The sequence below is a fragment of the Castor canadensis genome, chromosome 10 (genome assembly GCF_047511655.1).
Source record: "Castor canadensis chromosome 10, mCasCan1.hap1v2, whole genome shotgun sequence".
NCBI classification, from domain to species: Eukaryota; Metazoa; Chordata; class Mammalia; order Rodentia; family Castoridae; genus Castor; species Castor canadensis.
Window position 1 is genome coordinate 85,620,893 of NC_133395.1, and position 20,160 is coordinate 85,641,052.

General features: G+C 37.3%; 1 protein-coding gene across 3 annotated transcripts in view; it reads right to left on the reverse strand.

Annotated features, from left to right (window-relative positions):
* Window positions 1-20,160, reverse strand: part of LOC109678973 (phospholipid-transporting ATPase IB-like) — a 310,438-nt gene that overhangs the window by 50,257 nt on the left and 240,021 nt on the right. For all 3 annotated transcript variants that reach the window (XM_074043762.1, XM_074043761.1, XM_074043760.1), the window contains 3 exons: window positions 13,962-14,036; window positions 13,159-13,281; window positions 9,981-10,059 (listed from right to left, as the gene is read on the reverse strand). In XM_074043762.1, the coding sequence (XP_073899863.1) occupies window positions 9,981-10,059; window positions 13,159-13,281; window positions 13,962-14,036 (277 nt within the window). The remainder of the gene's footprint in view (window positions 1-9,980; window positions 10,060-13,158; window positions 13,282-13,961; window positions 14,037-20,160) is intronic.

The following is a 20,160-nucleotide window of genomic DNA, read 5'->3' on the forward strand; positions in this document are numbered from 1 at the left end:
TCTCCCCCGCCCCCTCAGTTTCAGGCAGGTCATGTTCTGCCCTTATCACTGATTTTGTTGAAGAAAAGACCTATGCATAATAAGAAAGACAAAGTTTTTTTGCCAGTTGAGTTAAGGATAGCTATACAGAAAGATTCCTACTATTGCTTTCATGTGTTACGACCCATGTTCATTCAACTCTAACTGATCTTTATATTGGTTCCTGATTCCCTGCTCATGATAACCTGTTATTTTAAGGTTTCTGTATTAGTTCCTCTGGAGTAGGGACATCAAATGCTTTCATGTTTTGGGTTTTCTACCTATTCCTATATTTTCCGTATGTGCTCTTCCCTTTCTTGTGATCCAAGTCCAACCACATTGCTGCATTTGTCCTAGATCTAAAGTCCGCATATGAGGGAGAACGTACAATTTTTGGTCTTCTGAGCCTGGCTGACCTTGCTCAGAATGATGTTCTCCAGTTCCATCCATTTACTTGCAAATGACAAGATTTCATTTTTCTTCATGGCTGAGTAACATTCCATTGTGTACAAGTACCACATTTTCTTGATCCATTCATCAGTAGTGGGGCATCTTGGTTGTTTCCATAACTTGGCTATTGTGAATAGCACTGCAATAAACATGGGTATGCAGGTGTCTCTGGAGTAACCTGTGTTGCATTCCTTTGGGTATATCTCCAGGAGTGGGATTGCTGGATCAAAAGGCAGGTCTATGTTTAGATTTTTAAGAAGTCTCCAAATTTTTTCCAGAGTGGTTGCAGCAGCTTGCATTCTCACCAGCAGTAGATTAGGGTTCCTTTTTTCCCACATCCTCGCCAACACTTGTTGTTGGTGGTGTTTTGGATGATGGCTATTCTAACAGGGGTAAGGTGGAATCTTAGTGTGGTTTGATTTGGATTTCCTTTATGGTCAGAGATGGTGAGCATTTTTTCATGTGTTTTTTGGCCACTTGAATTTCTTGTTTTGAAAAAGTTCTGTTTAGTTCAGTTGCCCATTTCTTAATTGGTTCATTGATTTTAGGAGAGTTTAGTTTCTTAAGTTCCCTATATATTCTGGTTATCAGTCCCTTGTCTGATGTATAGCTGGCAAGTATTTTCTCCCACTCTGTGGGTGGTCTTTTAAGTTTAGAGACCATTTCTTTTGCTGTGCAGAAGCTTTTTAATTTTATGAAGTCCCATTTGTTCATCCTTTCTCTTAGTTTCTGGGCTGCTGGGGTTCTACTGAAGAAGTCTTTTCCTATACCTATTTGTTACAGAGTGTTTCCTGCTCCTTCCTGTACTACCTTCAGAGTTTCAGGTCTGATATTTAGGTCCTTGATCCATTTTGAGTTGATACTAGTATAGGGTGGATAGACAGGGATCTAAGTTTCAGTTTCTTGCAGACGGGTAACCACTTTTCCTGGCAACATTTGTGGAAGTGGCTGTCTTTTCTTCATTGTATATTTTTGGCACCTTTGTCAAAAATGAGGTGGGTATAGTTGTGTGGATTCATATCTGGGTCTTCTATACTGTTCCACTGGTCTTCATGTCTGTTTTTGTGCTAGTACCATGCTGTTTTTATTACTATTGCTTTGTAATATAGTTTGAAGTCAGGTATTGTGATACCTCCCGCATTGCTCTTTTTGCTGAGTATTGCCTTGGCTATTTGCGGTCTCTTGTGTTTACAAATGAACTTTAGGGAAGATTTTTCAATCTCTGTGATAAAAGATGAAAGTCATTGGGATTTTGACGGGAATTGCATTAAACATGTAGATTGCTTTCTGTAGTATAGCCATTTTTACTATGTTGATTCTTCCATGAGCACGGAAGATCTTTCCATCTTCTGTAGTTCCTCGACCTCTTTCTTCAGGAGTTTGTAATTCTCCTTGTAGAGGTCTTTCACATCCTTTGTTAAATTTACACCTAGGTATTTGATTTTTTTGAGGCTATTGTGAATGGAATTGTTTCCATGTATTCCTTCTCAGTTTGATCACTGTAGGTGTATAGAAAAGCTAGTGGTTTTTGTAGGTTGATTTTGTATCCTGCCACTTTACTGTAGCTGTTCATGGTGTCTAAGAGTTTTTGGGTAGAGTTTTTTGGATCTTTAAGGTATAGGATCATATCGTCTGCAAATAAGGATATTTTGACAGTTTTTTTACCTATTTGTATTCCTTTAATTCTTCTTCTTGCCTAATTGCTCTGGCTAGAAATTCCAGTACTATGCTGAACAGGAGTGGAGATAGTGGGCATCCTTGTCTCATTCCTGATTTTAGGGGGAATGGTTTCAGTTTTTCACCATTAAGTATGATGTTGGCTGTAGGTTTGTCATATATAGCCCTTACAATGTTGAGGTACTTTCCTTCTATTCCTAGTTTTCTTAGAGCTTTTATCATTAAGTGGTGTTAGATCTTGTCAAAGGCTTTTTCTGCATCTATTGAGATGATCAAGTGGTTTTTATCTTTGTTTCTGTTAATGTGGTTTATTACATTTATTGATTTTCATCTGTTGAACCACCCCTGCATCCCTGGGATGAAGTCAGCTTGGTCGTGGTGAATATGTTGTTGGACTCGGTTTGCCATTATTTTATTGAGAATTTTTGCCTCAATGTTCATTAGGGAAATTGGCCTGTAGTTCTCCTTTTTGGAGGTGTCTTTGTCTGGTTTGGGGATAAGTGTAATACTGGCTTCATAAAATGTGTTTGTCAGTTTTCCTTCCCTTTCTATTTTGTGGAATAGTTTAAGGAGGGTTGGTATCAGTTCTTCTTTAAAGGTCTGAAAGAATTCAGCAGAGAATCCATCAGGTCCTGGACTTTTCTTTCTGGGGAGACTCTTGATTGCTGCCTCAATTTCATTTTGTGTTATAGATCTATTCAGGTGATTAATTTCCTCTTGGTTCAGTTTTGGATGATCATATGTATCTAGAAATTTGTCCATTTCTTTAAGATTTTCAAATTTATTTGAATATAGGTTCTCAAAGTAGTCTCTGATGATTTCCTCTCAGCTATTATTTTATTAGAACACTTTTTCTGCTCTATTTTTTTTCCTTTTGTTCTAGTACTGTTATTGTGCTTAAAGTTTTTCACATGTCTCTGAGGTTGTGTTTTTTATTTTTATCTTATTTTCTCTCTGTTATTCATGTTGCATAGTCTTTATAAACTTCACATCTGTTAATTCTTAGTCCCATTCAAATTTACTACTGAGGTCCCTTAACAAATGGGTTCCATTTCAATTATTGTACTTTCTAACTCCAAAATTTTCACTTGGTTGTTTAATTTTGATTTCCTTCTTGATAATCTATTTGATGAACCATTGTCTTCATATCTTTAAGCATGGTTTCTTTTGAACATGTGTATAGTGATTACTTTGAACTCTCTTTTAAATCACAGGCTGTTCTGCTGGTGATTTGTTTTTGAGAACATGAGTCACACTTTCCTGTTTCTTTGCATGTCTCAAAGATCGTTGCTAGAAACTGGACATTTCCACAGTATATTATTACAAATCTGGATACTGATTCCCTACTTTCTTCTTTAAGGCTTGTATTTCCTGTTGATGCTTATTTGTTTTATGACTTGGCCAGGTCATTTTAGTGAATTTACTTTACAGTGTGAAACCTTGTTGTTTTGCAGGCATTCACAGTTATCCTGGAGGGTAGTAGTTTAGGTTTGGGTTTTCTTTCAGTTTAAGTGTGGGGTGTCTTTCCCCCTAATTTCTGTTAAACTGTTTGACTCATCTGGTGTTAAACTAGGTATACAGTATCTGCACTGTATAGGCAAAAAAAAGTTTCTCTGTATTGTTTTCAACAATGTTCTGGGGCTATTTATGCCCAGTGGTCTTCTCCAAAGAAATTCAGGCAGGAAGAGTTTTGATACCAGTCTTTAAGGTTTGTTCTCACCTTAAAGGGCTCTTATGAGTGATCTCTTTCCCTGGTTCTCTTTGGTAAAAAAGTTGACCTATGATCTATCTTGTTTCTCTTGATTAAGAGGAGTTATTGTTTTTGAGAACATCCTTAGATATGAAACTCCATAGTTCTGTTTCAAAGAAAGTCATTAGGGTAGTGCATAGGCTTTGATTCTCTCTTATATCATGACCTCCTCTTCTCATAGGCAAAATTATTGAGTCACTACTGTTGGTATCAGTGGGATGATTGTTGCTCTTGTTTTTGGCTTGCTTCTCCCAGCATGGAATCTTTGTCCTATAAACAAGCCTGGGGTGAGAAAGTTCACCTTCTCTGACTGCCTATGGACATAAGTTGGACAGAGCTCTAACTTGTCAGCCACAGCCACGGGGAATTTATTTAGCCTTTTAAATTCAGAGTTGAAGGGGATGAGAAATTCTGGTGGCCTGCTCCTCCTGATGAAATATGGTGACCCTTGATTGAGAGCTAATAAAATTGATCATTCCACAATCCTGACCACTTGCTTGAAATGGAGCTTCCATCAGGCTAGTCTGTGATATGGGGAAGCCGAAAGTAGGTCATGGCTCAACTGACAATGACTTTTTTCTTATGAAATTATTTGTTGTTTGATTTTTGTTTGTTTCTTTTTCTTTCCTTTCCTCTTGTTTTTTTTTTTTTTGAGATAGGGTATAACTACAAAGCCAACGCTGGCTGTGAACTCATGATTTTCCCTGCTTTAATTTCCCTAGTGCTTGGATTACAGGCCTGTGAGACCTTGCCCAGCTCCAAGTTCTTTTATTAGTGTGCACTAATTTTACAAAAGGGTTTCATTGTGGTATTTCCATAGGTGCTTACAATATATTTCAAACAAGTTAACCCCTATATTATACTCCCTTAAACACATTCCATCTTCCCTCATTTTCAAACAGTATCTAGTAGGTTTCATTATGCTATCTTTATACAAATACATATAATGTACTTTAACTCTTCTCAATCCTCAGCACCGTCTCCTTCTGCCCACTCCCTCTCAATGATTTTCCCCTCCAACAGTCCCCCTTTTATATCCAGGTCCCATTTATTATTGGATTAGAATTAATTTCCTTATATGAGTGAAAAATGCAATATTTAGCTTTTTGAACTTGGCTTATCTTGTTCCACATGATGATGTTCAGTTCCATTTTCGTGCAAATGACATAATTTTATCCTTCTTCATGACCTAGTAATATACCACATTTTCTTACCCATTCAATGGCTGTTGGACACCTAGGTTGATTCCAAAGCTTGGCTATTGTGAGCAGTGTGCTGATAAACATGGGTGTGGCTGTTTCTCTTTTGAATGTGGATTTACATTCCTTCTTAGATATCCCCAATAGTGATATAACAGGGTCATAAAATAGGTCTATTTTTAAAAACATTTTTGATAAACTTCTATAGTGATTTCTATAGTGGTTGCACAAATGTACATTCCATCAGTAGTGGATGAGGGTTCCTTTCCCCCTGCATTTTCATTTTTTTTTCTTGATGATAGCCAGTCTTATGGGGTGAGATGGAATATTAGTGTCATTTTGTCATACATTTCCTTTATGAGTAAGGATGTTGAATATTTTTTCATGTACTTGTTGGCTATTTGTTATTCTTCTGAGAACTGTTAAATTCACTTGCCCATTTATTAACAGATTATTTGTTCTTCTTTTGTTTGATTTTTTGAGTCCTTTGCATATTCTGTATATTAACTCTTTATCCAAGGAATAGCTGGCAAAGATTTTCTCCCATTCTGTAGGTTGTCTCTTCATTCTAGTAATTGTTTCCTTTGATGTGCAGAAACTTTTTAATTTAATGCAATCTCATTTGTCAATTCCTGCTCTTATATTCTGGGCAACTGGAATCCTATTTAGAAAATAATTGCCTATGCCTATATTTTCCAGTGTTTTTTTTTTTTTTTTGCAGCATTTTCAAAGTTTCGGGTGTCACATTAAGATCTTTGATCCATGTGAATTGATTCTGTGCAGGGTAGATGGCATCTAGTTTCAGTCTTCTACATCTGGATATCCACTTTTCTCAACAACATTTGTTAAAGAGGCTTTTCCCAGTGTATCTTAGCTCTTTTGTTTAAAAAAAAAAGTTAGCTGACTGTAGCTGTGTGGGTTTATTTCTGGGTCTTCCATTCTATTCCATTGGTCTTTGTGTCTGTTTTTGTGCCAGTATCATGCTATTTTTGTTACTATAGTGCTCTAATTTGAAGCCTGGTATTGTGATACCTCCACCACTGCCCTATTTCCTCAGGATTACCTTTGCTCTTCAGGGCCTTTTTATATTTCCATATGAATTTTAGGATCAATTTTTCCATTTCTGTGGAGAACAACATTGGGACATTTTCCAACCTATGCAGCGAAGGTCTTGCCATCTTCTAGTGTCTTCTTTTATTATTTTCTTACAGGTTTTATAGTTTTTATTGTAGAAGTCTTTCACAGTGACATTTATTCCTAGGTATATCAATCTTTTGAGGCTATTGTGAATGGAATTGTTTTCTTGATTTCTTTCTCAGTCTGTTTATTGCTATTATGCAGAAAAGCTACAAATTCATATATGTTAATTTTGTATCCGGCTACATTGCAAAAATGTTTATCAGATCTAGCAGTCATTGGTGGGATTTTGAGGACCTTAATTTTACTTCTTCCTTTCCTGCTTGTATTCCTTTTACTTCTTTCTTTTCTCTTATTGCTCTGGCTTCATATAATGAATTTGGTCGTGTTCTTTCCCTTTCCATTTCATGGAATAGTTTGAGAAACATTATTGTTAGTTCTTCCTAAACAGTCTGTAGAATTCAGCAGTGAAGCCACCTGGTCCTTGGGGTCTTCTTTGCTGTGAGACTCTTTACTAATACTTCAGTCTCATGAACTTGTTATAGATCTGTTGATGTGAGTCAAATCCTCTTCATTTAGTTTTGGTAAGTTAAATGCCTGTGGAGGTTAATTCCTTTCTTCTAGCCTTTCCAGTTTAACAGAAAATAACTTTTCAAAGTATTCTCTAATGGTCCTTTGAACTTTATTTGTTGTGATATTCCCTTTCACCTCCAATTTTACCCACTTGGGTTTTATCCCTCCTCCTTTTGGCAAATTTGGCTAAGGATTTATCAATGTTGTGCATCTTTCAAAGAACCAATATTTTGTTTCATTGGTTGTATTTTTTTTAGTCACCAAGTAATTAATTTCAGGTCAACTCTTTCTGCCTACAAATTTGTTCTTGGTCTTGTTTCTCTAGAAGCTTCAGGTACATCGTTCATTATTTATTTGAGGTCTCTGTTTTTTTGATGTAAGCACTCATATCCATAAACTTTTCTCTTAGTACTGCCTTTCTATATCTCAAAGATTCTGGTAAATTGTTTTCATATTCATTAGATTCTAGAACTTTTTTTTTTATTTCCCCCTTTGTTTCTTTGATGACCCACTGGTTGTTCAGCAATGTATTGTTTAGTCTTCATGTCTTTGGGTATTTTCTTTTGATGTTGAGTTTTAGCTTTATTCCATTATGGTCTGACAAAATAGAGGGCTGTTAAATTTCCTTATATTTGTTTAGACCATCACTCAAGTCTAACCACTGCTTCCTTTGTTTTCACTGATCATTCTTTTTTTTTTTTAGTTTATTGTTTGAACTAAAAAAAGACTGGGTAGTGGCTGGTTTGTGGTGTATTTTCTTGTGAAGGAACTGGGGGTGTGTCTTGGTAGTCAAACATTTGATCACAGTGCTCAATATACTGAATCTGGCCCCCTATTCTATGCAGGGAGAAGAAGCTTAGCTGTAAAAGTCATTACAGTTGATAAACACCCATCATAAGAATACTAGAATTCCTAATAAAGTACAATCATTGCCACTACTCCAGTATCTTTAGAGGAATAAAGGAGCAAAGATAATACTTTGTGAACTAGGGAGATCTTAGTTAATAGGATAGTAATGGGAAGAAGATGTGACAGATAATGTTAATGAATAGTGTGATATGTATGGTGCTACATAAGGCTGGAAGGAGAGAGGGCTAATGTTAACAGAAGGGTATAATGAGAAGGAAGAATGACATAGGTAGAAAAGATTTTGTCAAAGGTGCATTGAGAAAGGAAAAGAAGAAAAACAAACAAACAAACAAACAAAATGACCTGGAAATCTTCTACATGCAAAAAAAAAAAAAAAAAAGAGAGAGAGAGGGAGGGAGCAAATATGGTTAAAATCTTGAATCTGAAAAGGTGGGTGTTATGACTCATCTATCTCATCTATAAAAACTGTAAGAAAAAGATGGGAGAAAAAGCAGAAGTAAAAAGAAAGTGAAAGAGAAGAAAAATATCTAAGACAAACAAAACTGAACATAAGGAAGACAAAGACAAATGATAGTATTTTCTTTGTTGCTGTCTAGCACAGCTGCTTGGTCTGAACTGGTTAGTCCAGTTAAGGCTGCCTGGTTTAGACGCTCAGGTCAGTAGGAGAGTAGCTGCTCAAAGCCCTAAACTGGTTCCCCAGTGTAGGAAAGTGGACTTAAATTTCTGATCACAAGCTCCATGATGGCTTCTGGGATCTGAGCTCTTAACCCCCACTCTCCAAACACTCCCCACTTATCATGTAGCATCCTCCTTGCAGGTCCCCACCAACTCACAGTCTGTTTCTGTCTAGACTAGTGCTGCTCAGTTTCTGGGTGAGAGAATGCTGTGCTGTTCTCTGGGCTTGATGGCTCTCACACCATAGTCATGCCACTGATATCTCCTTGATAAAACTGACTATGAGACTATCTTTTGTCTTGTAGGGGTTTCTGTGATGTGGCAGGTGTAGTCTATTGGTTTCTGCTGCAGGACTGGCCCAGGTGGACCACAGATCTCTGTGGCCTGCAGCTTCCCTCACCCCGCTCTTTCCCTACTGCCTTTCAGTATGTGCTTGGTATGTGGTTGCCATGGATCCATGGATCCCTTTGGTGCCTGCCAGCAAAGTTTGTGGAATGCTGGGAATGGGAATCAGATCTACTGTATTGTAAGTACTGACTTCCTTAGCATTTCTGTAGGGAGTCTGCTGCCAGAATAGCTGTTCAATAAGGTGGGCATCTGAGAAGAGATGCTGGTGATGTCACTCAGTCTTCTACTTGTTAGCAAACCTCTAACTCCAAGTACTAATACATTTGCTTGAGTAATTTCTCCTCATCTATTTTCAGAGCAATTTGCAGAGATTCTGCAGGGTTGTTTTCTCATAGTTTCGACCAGTGCTGTGCATCTGGGTGGGAAAGGAGTCCATGGAGACTATAACATCACCATGCTGGAAGTGGACCTGAGTCTTCATAAATTTTGTCTTTTTTTGTTGTTACCATTTGAAAGTCTTGCTCATATTTACAATGATGGCTTTAACCAATATAGTGTAGACTCAGTTTTAAATACAAATAAATACATACAACTCAAATCTGATTTTTAAAATAAGTTCAAGATGAAGAATAGATTACTAGAAATAGCCAACAAAACAATCTGATTATGCAAAATAACTGTGTTTTACACCTTAATTTATGATATATGAACCCCTTGCACACAAAAAACATACTTCCCAAATATATCTTAAAGTTTTGGATGTTCTAGCCCCACTTTAGTTTTTTTTTTTTAAAAAAACAACTCACAAAAATGTTATTTGGAAATATAGCAGGAAAAGGAGACCTGGTCAAATAATAAGGTATTTGATTTAAGTTTCTGTATGATCTTATTAGACTTATTTGAAGTTTTAGATGTGAAAACAAGAAGTCAAGTAGACAGAAATTCAAACTTACTAATAAAAGGCATCTATGATTCATCAGAGATGTTTTTTCTATCAGACTTTGTGACTCAAATAATTGTTAGAAATTAACAATAAAAGCATTTGACTTAAATTTATATAATCCAAGGCCAAGAGAACGGGTTTTAAGAGTCAGCTGTTAAATGTACACACTGCAAGCTGTTATCCAGAGGAATGTCTAATATTATAGTTACATGAATATTTAACTATTCCTAAATCCTACTGTTTTGTTCCCCAGGTCTTTCTGTGGACATACATACAATAAAAACAGATTTCCATGAGAGCAACATATTTTGCTGAATATTTGAAATAATGAATCCATTACCATGCTCCAGCATTTTTGTAGGAAGCCAGAAGAGAATGAAGGAGTGGAACAAAGCATTCATACATTGAATCCAAAACACCTAAAAGAAAACAAAGTAAGAAAATCAATATGGTAGCTTTGTCAAAATCTAAAAATATGTAACACTATGAAGTACGTCTCTTCTGTGTAACACCCTCACTACACTGAAATGTTTTTCTGGAGACAGATTTCTATTTTTTTTCTCTACTGAAAAAGAAAGGACTGCAAGATTATAGGATAATATTATTTGATAATATGTTAAATTATAAGATAATATTAATTGAAATTATAGGAAAACATTATTGAAATTACCAGTATAGGATAACATATCACAGAATAATGTTATATTTAAATTAAATAAAAATATAAAAAACTAAAATGTATTTCTTATAAAACAATTACAAAACCTTCAACTATCCAGTGAAACAGACCAGAACTCATTTTTAAAAGAAGTAAAAAATTTTTCAGTTTTAAAATTAGGACTTCAAATGTCATTTCATACTTTATATTACATACTATAATCATTTATATCTAACTTTGACTCTCATTCAAAATAATTTTTAACAGACCATGAACAATTTTTGGATCTCAATAACTGAAAATTTCTGGGTCTAATCAAGCCAGGATACACATCAGCTAAATGATAGGAAAAAAATCCCCAAAGTCTTTGTTCTTTCAGTTTTTAAATATGGCAATTATTGGGAACATGGCTCAAGTGGTATAATGCCTGCCTAGCATGTGCAAGGCCCTTAGTTCAAACCCCAGTAACCACAAAAGCAAAACAAAAAAGCAAAAGCAAAACCAGCCAAAAAAAAAAAAAAAAAACAATTATTTTCATGCTTGCCAGGGAGTCTTATAAGTAGACTTTGGAGCCATATAATCTGTTTCAACTACTCACTTTTGCTATTGTAGCACAAAAACAGTCACAGATAATATGTAAATTATTACGAATGACTACTTCTAAGGACAGCTTATTTATAAAAACAGATAAAGAACCGATTAGGCTCAGAGGTCAGTTTGCTGATGCCCTACTATTAGCCCACATATCTAAGGAGCACAGACACGCAGAGGAGTAAGACACATTATAATGAAATGCTCACATCCAGCAATCTTCAAGGCGACCACCGGAAAAGGGCCTACTTACTACCTACCTATAGAGGCCTAAAGATGAAGATGACAGCAATTTCATATCAAAACATTGCACATAAAGACAAGTACTGAAAGAAATAAACTATTAACCTAGAATTTTGTACTAAATGTTATACCTTGAATATGGGAAACATTCCTAGAAGGTTTATATGTAAATGTTTGGTCCCCAGGGTTACACTATTGTAAGGTGCTGTGCACTTTTGGGATGTAAGATATGTAGGAAATCCTTAGGTCATTAGGGAGGCATGTTTTCAAAGAGGAGTGTGGGGCCTGGCCCAACCCCTTCCCTTTTCTCTGATTCTTGAATCAAAACACAGTAGTTTTCTCCAACATGTGCTTCTTGCAACTGATAATCAGTGCCCTTGCCAAAAGCTATCAGGACACTTAATCTTGGACTAAAACCTCTAGAATCATAAGCTAATTACCTCAAATACTTTGTTGTAGTAATCCAAAGCTCACTTAATACACCAAACAAAAATAAATTCAAACATTGAAGTGAAAGATTTTCTCATACATATGAAGGTTGAAAGAATAATTACTAACAGATTTACACAAGAAATGTTAAAGGAGTCCTCAGACAGAAAACAGTATATCATATAATGTTAAGGATGACAAAGGAAAGAGATCATTGAAAATAACAAACACATGGGTTAAGACAAGACTTTCTCTTACTATTTAAATCATTAAAAAATAGTTGTTTAGAGGCAGGGTAAGATGGCAGATTTGACGACGAATCCTGTCTTGACTCCGTGAATGAGAACAGTCAGGAAACAAAGCAAAGCCTGTATTCTGAACAGAGAAAGAGAGGAAGAGCATCAGAGTCACAAAAGAGATGGCAGGACAGCAGAAAAACATGGAGAAACTGAGGCAACAGAGAAAAGCAGAAAACAGTTCCAAGCCCTGTTCCTGGATCTGTGGGAGGGGAGAAGTGGAAGAGAGAATCATAAGAAAGTCAGATGGCCCTGGTGACAGACTGGCAGTTCTGGCTGAAGAAGAAGCAAGCCCACACCTCCTACAAGCCTTAAACCCAAATTTGGGATTTGGAGAGACAGCAGCTGCTCTGATGTGGAAGGCTAGCCTTGGTGAAGAAAGACATTCTCTTGCTCTACTTATCACAGAGGGGGATAGCAAGGCACCATCTTGAGAGGGCAGCCTATTCAGTCTGAGCTACTCTAGGGAGTTGAAAACAAGGAACAACTGTGGCCCAGGGAGTCTTGGGACACCTTGCCATAGTGTCTAGATGGGAGATGGCCACAAGAAGTGGTCCTGGAGAAGGTGAGAGTCTGATGTGGACCCATAGAGAAAGAAGTACAAACAGCAGGGATCTTCAGCAGCAAAGGACTCAGTGGTCAGAGGCTCAGCCCTTCTGGGCAAGGAGTGAGTCCCATTATCTGAGGAAAAAGAGGAAGTATTTAGATGACAGACTATTTTGAGACAGGGTACAATATATGTCTCAATACTTTTAAAAGGCTTAAGTTTCGTACAGGTATCTGTATTTAAAAAAAATCTTAGTTACATTAAAAAAATATAGTTACATTAATTCTAAATTGACAAAGAATGTACTTCATTGCTCTTTCAGTCTGAACTCTCTTTCACACCTCTGCCTGAACCCTCATTGAATTTCGATTTTTATGATCTCAGGAATTCCAAGATAATCTCTTGGAGCAAGGTCTCACTTAAAAGCCCACCTCATGCACCTCAGTTTCTCTTCTGTCCTTTCCAGGACTTCCCATCACCTAGCATGCCTCCTGGATGTTTGGTGTACAATCAGTGAGATCACATGTGCTTTGCTCATTTTGCACAAGACTGGTAGTTTTCATTTCCCACACACTGTTATTTCTATTATTCGAACCTCAATGCCCTAGATAAAAACTAAATTAGCAGGAAGATGGCACAAGGATGAATTCTCTGTTTTGAAAGTTATTTCTCTAAAGCATCAGAAAGGGAAGAGATCAAAATTATCTTTGGAGTTAGGTGGAAATGAAAGACCTGCAATAAAATTTCCATTTACCTTTGTGTTGAAAATTTGCCCTGTCTGAGGAATTTTGTAGAGTTCTGGATATTTGAGAAGGCTCATTTGACTGCAACATTGCTCAAAGATTCCCAGAACAAAAGGTGGTAATGAAGTGAAAATCTACATAGAAAAGAAGGATCTGTTAGAAAGAGTTTTAGTCTGTCCTTTAGTTAATAATACTGTACCAATGCCAATTTCCTTACTTTGATAAGGTATGTATTATGATTATATACAAAGAACTCTGAATGCTTTTTGCCACTTGTGAGAAGATCACAATTTACTATTCAGTACAAATACGAGACTTTTTTCATAGCCAAGTTTTTTAACCAGGAGGTTTAAAATGACATGGAACTATAAACACACATTTAAATACATGTAAACCTCAATTATATTATTAAACGAATGGATTTAGGTAGACTTCAGTAATTATGAAAGAGCATGAAAACTTATGCATTTAAATACATGTAAACCTCAATTATATTATTAAATGAATGGATTTAGGAAGACTTCAGTAATTATGAAAGAGCATGAAAACTTTACACGGGCATAGAGCAGAGAGGTTTCAGATTCCATAACATATGGGGTACATAGTTCATGTATTTACTCTAGAACGATGAGCTACGACTGAACATACATGTGAAGAACGAGCTTTTGCATGGCTCATCACAGCAACAAAGGCCCTAACGGTGTGTTTGTGCTGTCTGCTAAATACCCAGATGACTGGCTTAAACACACTTCCCAAATAGTGAAGGAATGTCCTGAAGTTCTGCATGCTAATAGAAGAGATGGAAAATGCTTACCACGTTGTATAGGCTGATAGACCAACGCTCAAACAAAATCTGCCCAGAGAATCCATTAACAAAGGTGAACCAAAGCTGGAAGGGAAAGAAGTCAACTGAAGCATTCTGTCAATGATACCTAAAGATATCTATTAAAAAGAAGAGGTGGGTTGGGTACTCAATATCTAGCAAGTGCAAGTGCCTAGGTTCAATCCTTAGTACCACAGAAAGAAGAAAAAGAAAATAAAAAAAAAAAGAAGTGGCACTGAAGAGGGAGCCCTTGGCTAGCAGAGGTGCTAGAGAATAATTTTGGAGGGGCCATAAAATTGTTTATTCATATATTATGAATTACCAACACTATTTATTATTGATATTAAAAATACCAATGTACTTTGGAAATTAATGACAAACATCATTAAACTAAAATATGAATTTCTTAAGGGGAGAATACATACAGGAGGAATAGGGAAAGGTAGGAAGCCCAAAACTTGAAAGTGTTTGATGTGCCACTGTAGAGGAGCTAATATAGTAACCTTAAAACAACAGAGGTCGCTGTGGGAAGGTGACCAGGAAGTAGTGAAGAGGTCTGGTAGAGATGAATCAATTCGGGTTGTAATACACTTGTGCATGGAAGCAATGCTAGGAATCTCTCTGTATACCTATCTTTATCTTAAGCTATCAAAACCGCTATGTCTTTCTTATTATTGCTTATGTCTTCTCTTCAACAAAACTGGAGAAAAAGGCAGCAAAGGTTCTGCCTGGAAGTGAGGGGGGTGGGGAGGAGAGGGAGGGGCTGGGGGCAGTGGGGAGAAATGGCCCAAACAATGTATGCACATATGAATAAATTTAAAAAACTGAAAAAAATATGAATTTCTTACAAAAGACCAATTGCAGTAAGCCTCTGAAATCAAGTAATAAAGGTTACTTTGTAATCAGTAACAAACTATATGCCTTCTATGGGAATAGTTACTAAAATATCCTTTATCAATCACACTATGTTAATACTAACAACCAGCATATATTAGGCACTTTTAATAAATGAGGCATTATGATGTTATTTTAAATGTGTGATCATATTTAATCATCATGCTATATTATAAATTAGGGTTTCTTGCTATTATTATTATTGATTTAAGAGTTGTGAAAAGTGAGTAAGGCTCAGGGACATTAAATTATTCACTCTGGTCACAACAGCTAGTAAATGACAGAGACGGGATTGGCACCCAGATCCATATGATTCATGCCCATACTCTTAAACTTGTTGTGGGAGTGAGTCATTAAAATGTAGCATTAACAGCAAGTCTGTTCATATAATTAACATCATGAATTAGGAAAAAATTCCTCTTTGGTCGCATTTCATAATTTGAGAATATGAAGAGTGAAGCCTCAGTTCCATCTCTTCAATCAAAAGAGGTAGTCTTTACATTCATGTAATTTATTTTATTTTAAAATTTTATTCTATTTTTGACTGACTCATAGCAATTGTACATATTTATGAGGAAGAATGTAACATCTGACACATGAATTCAATATCTAGATCAAATTACAGTAATCAGCATGACCAATGCCTTCACGCAGGTAATTCAGAGTCAGCTGTCCCTGGCTATTAGTGCCTGATCCTTTTCTGCTCTCACTGGTGTGTGAACTTAGGCAAGTCTCAAGCTTCTTTGTCCTAGGATTGTAAACTTAAGATAATATATACAAAATGATTATGATATCACAGTGCCTAACATGTAGATATCATTCAACAAACATTTCTATTACTTACACACATACAACAGATGCATCATTTTAAAAAGAAAGCCTCACCAGGAACTAGAGAAAAGGTTAGATCAAAAAGAATTAACCTAGAAGGTAACACACACACACAGGAAATTAATGTGAGTCAACTCCCTTTATAGCTATCCTTATCTCAACTAGCAAAAACCCTTGTTCCTTCCTATTATTGCTTATACTCTCTCGTCAACAAAATTAGAGGTAAGGGCAAAATAGTTTCTGCCAGGTATCGAGGGGGTGGGGGGAGAGGGAGGGGGTGGAGTGGGTGGTAAGGGAGGGGGTGGGGGAAGGGGGGAGAAATGACCCAAGCGTTATATGCACATATGAATAATAAAACAATAAAAAATAAATAAAAAGTAAGCCTCAAATCCAATACCAATCACTTGGAATTATCATCAAAATGTACTTGTACAATACAGTTTATACTCTGAAACAGCTTACAGTTTAATCGGTTTAAAAATAGCCACATAAAGATAATTTCATAATGATGAGATGCAGTTTATAATCAATTATACACACACATACATATTTTTGTGGTGCTGGGGATCAAACCCAGGGCTTTGTGCATGCTAGACAAGTGCATACTATGTAAATACTAATAACCAGGGTATATTGGGCATCTCTGCAATTTACTTAGGTTATTTTTCATGTAGGGTCACGCACTTTTGCCTGGGCTAGCTTTAGAACACAATCCTCTGACCTATGCCTCCAATGTGGCTGGGATTAAAGATCAAGCCCATGCCCAGTGTATTCACTGAGATGGGGTTGCACTAATTTCTTGTCTGGGTTAGCCTCAAACTGTCATCCTCCTGATCTCTGCCTCTTGAGTAGCTGAGATTACAGGCACGAGCCACAAAACCTGACTCCCTCAAGTATATTTTTAAGAAACGTAAAGTCAGTAATTAACATTAAGTACCAAGACTAGGTCCCAATATGTTCAAACTGTTGCAAGACATAAATCAGATAAAATTTAGTTCTAATTTCAAGAGTTATCAAAATATTATCAACCAATCCTAGACAAACAATAATTTTTGACCTTCACTTGAATTAACATTTTTGACTACCACAAATTTGTGAGGCTTTGACAGATTCTCTGAGTATCCTAGGACTTAGCAAGATGTTTCTGAGATTTTAATGAGTCAATTATAAATGGAATTCATTGTGCATGCTATAATTTACAGAAGCCAAAAACAAAGTCATTTTGAACTTTTGCAATTTAGTAGTATTCTTCATGGAAACAATGCCTTACTGGTGTTAGAAAGATCGCAGCGCTGCCATGATCACAAATCAGACACATGCTCAAAAGCTGACAGACAAGGCAAATTTACTTCTGCAGAAGGGAGTACATGTCTTTCATCTAAATCAGACAAGCCAACACACACACACCGAGGTAGAAAGACCCCTCAGTTTTTATTCCTGATGCAGGACTGCCCCTTGCTCTAAGGGAGGGGGCTCAGGTTCACAGTCTTCACATTTGACTAAGGCCGAGGTTCAGGGGAGGGCATGGGGAAGAACAGACATGATTGGAAAGCATAGACATGAGACTTAATTTGATTGGTGTATTCAGAGACAAAAAGGTAACCCATAGGGCAGAAATTCTAGGATTCTGGGGAAATTGAGGCCTGAAATGACTGTATGATGTGGAATGACAGCACCAAGTTTATAATTAACCTGTGGGCCAAAGGGACCTTGAAGCAGAGATTCCTCTAGACAATGCGTATACTAAGACAAGCAAGTTTGAATTTTAGGACAGCTAATGACAAACAATTCTCTGCTTAATGGCAGAAACTTTACATCTGTGGGGAGCCAACTGAAGCCTATGAGAATGGACACAAGCAAGGCGAGATGCAGTTAATTGCTTTTACCTGTAAGCCAAGATAGGCACAGCCCCACTCCCCTTCCCCGCCCCCCTACAAACAGGGAACAACAGAACAGCTGCATAAGCTAAGTTATGTTCAGAGAAGCAGGAAGGCAGGTTTCTCCTATTACAGTGTCACACCCCTCCCCATGGTGCCACTTGGCTGCTATAAAAGACTCCTGAAGGAGGAAGAGGGGCTTTTGGCTTTTTGCCTTTTGGGGCTTTACTTTCAGCTTTTGGACTTTTTGTTTGGCTTTTGGTTTCTTGCTTTGGGGGGGCTTTTTGCCTATGAATATTGGGAAGAAGATTTACTTTGGGCCTTTTGGCTTTTGGAAGGGAAAAGAATTATTGAAGGAAAAATTGCTGAAGGGAAAAGGGAAAAATTGCTGAAGAGAAAAGAATTTTTTTTATTGTTTTATTATTCATATGTGCATACAATGCTTGGGTCATTTCTCCCCCCTGCCCCCACCCCCTCCCTTACCACCCATTCCGCCCCCTCCCTCTCCCCCCCACTCCCTCGATACCTGGCAGAAACTATTTTGCCCTTATCTCTAATTTTGTTGAAGAGAGAGTATAAGCAATAATAGGAAGGAACAAGGGTTTTTGCTAGTTGAGATAAGGATAGCTATACAGGGCATTGACTCACATTGATTTCCTGTGCGTGGGTGTTACCTTCTAGGTTAATTCTTTTTGATCTCACCTTTTCTCTAGTTCCTGGCCCCCTTTTCCTATTGGCCTCAGTTGCTTTTAAGGTATCTGCTTTAGTTTCTCTGCGTTAAGGGCAACAAACACTAGCTAATTTTTTAGGTGTCTTACCTATCCTCACCCCTCCCTTGTGTGCTCTCGCTTTTATCATGTGCTCAAAGTCCAATCCCCTTGTATTTGCCCTTGATCTAATGTCCGAATATGAGGGAGAACATACGATTTTTGGTCTTTTGGGCCAGGCTAACCTCACTCAGAATGATGTTCTCCAATTCCATCCATTTACCGGCAAATAATAACATTTCATTCTTCATCGCTGCATAAAATTCCATTGTGTATAGATACTACATTTTCTTAATCCATTCGTCAGTGGTGGGGCATTTTGTCTGTTTCCATAACTTGGCTATTGTGAATAGTGCCGCAATAAACATGGGTGTGCAGGTGCCTCTGGAGTAACCTGTGTCACAGTCTTTTGGGTATATCCCCAAGAGTGGTATTGCTGGATCATACCGCAGATCAATGTTTACCTTTTTAAGTTGCCTCCAAATTTTTTTCCAGAGTGGTTGTACTGTTGTGTCAATATAGTCAGAGGAGAAACCAAGCGACATTCGGAGGAGTGGAGAACTCAGATTTTAATTTTACGCCAGCGGGCCCAGACATGTACCTGTGTCTGAGCACTGAACAAATGATTCACAGGGTATTTAAAACGCAGTGCAGGGTATCAGGTTACAAGGAATGTGCTCTCCCATAAAGTAGGGCTAGTAGTGGGTTAGAGATCTAAGGTTTAGATAAGAACAGCAGGGGAGTCCTGCTTTGGAAAGTTTATTTACAAGTGGAAACAAAGAAAGGCAGGAATAGGTGCTTATCTCTGCATGCTGCCTTTCATCTTGGTCCTGAACTTTTGCATGGCTCTAATGGGCAATTCCTCACAGCTCTGTCCCAGGTTACAGCTTTTAATTGACAGTTTACCATGTTTTACAACCCTGTTTCAAGGCTATCTTCCTCTTCAGTACTAGTTTCCATTCCCACCAGCAGTGTAGGAGGGTTCCTTCCCCCCCCCCATCCTCACCAACACCTGTTGTTGGTGGTGTTGCTAATGATGGCTATTCTAACAGGGGTGAGGTGGAATCTTAGTGTGGTTTTAATTTGCATTTCCTTTATTGCTAGAGATGGTGAGCATTTCTTCATGTGTTTTTTGGCCATTTGAATTTCTTATTTTGAGAAAGTTCTGTTTAGTTCACTTGCCCATTTCTTTACTGGTTCATTAGTTTTGGGAGAATTTAGTTTTTTAAGTTCCCTATATATTCTGGTTATCAGTCCTTTGTCTGATGTGTAGCTGGCAAATATTTTCTCCCACTCTGTGGGTGTTCTCTTCAGTTTAGAGACCACTTCTTTTGTTTAGTAGAAGCTTTTTAGTTTTATGAAGTCCCATTTATCTCTGCTATCTCTTAGTTGCTGTGCTACTGGGGTTCCATTGAGAAAGTTCTTGCCTATACCTACTAACTCCAGAGTATTTCCTACTCTTTCCTGTATCAACTTTAGAGTTTGGGGTCTGATATTAAGATCCTTGATCCATTTTGAGTTAATATTGGTATAGAGTGATACACATGGATCTAGTTTCAGGTTTTTGTAGACTGCTAACCAGTTTTCCCAGTTTTTGTTGAAGAGGCTGCTGTTTCTCCATCGTATATTTTTAGCTCCTTTGTCAAAGATAAGTTGGTTATAGTTGTGTGGCTTCATATCTATATGAAGCCTCTATTATGTTCCATTGATCTTCATGTCTGTTTTTGTGCCAGTACCATGCTGTTTTTATTGTTATTGCTTTGTAATATAGTTTGAAGTCAGGTATCGTGATACCTCCAGCATTGTTCTTTTGACTGAGTA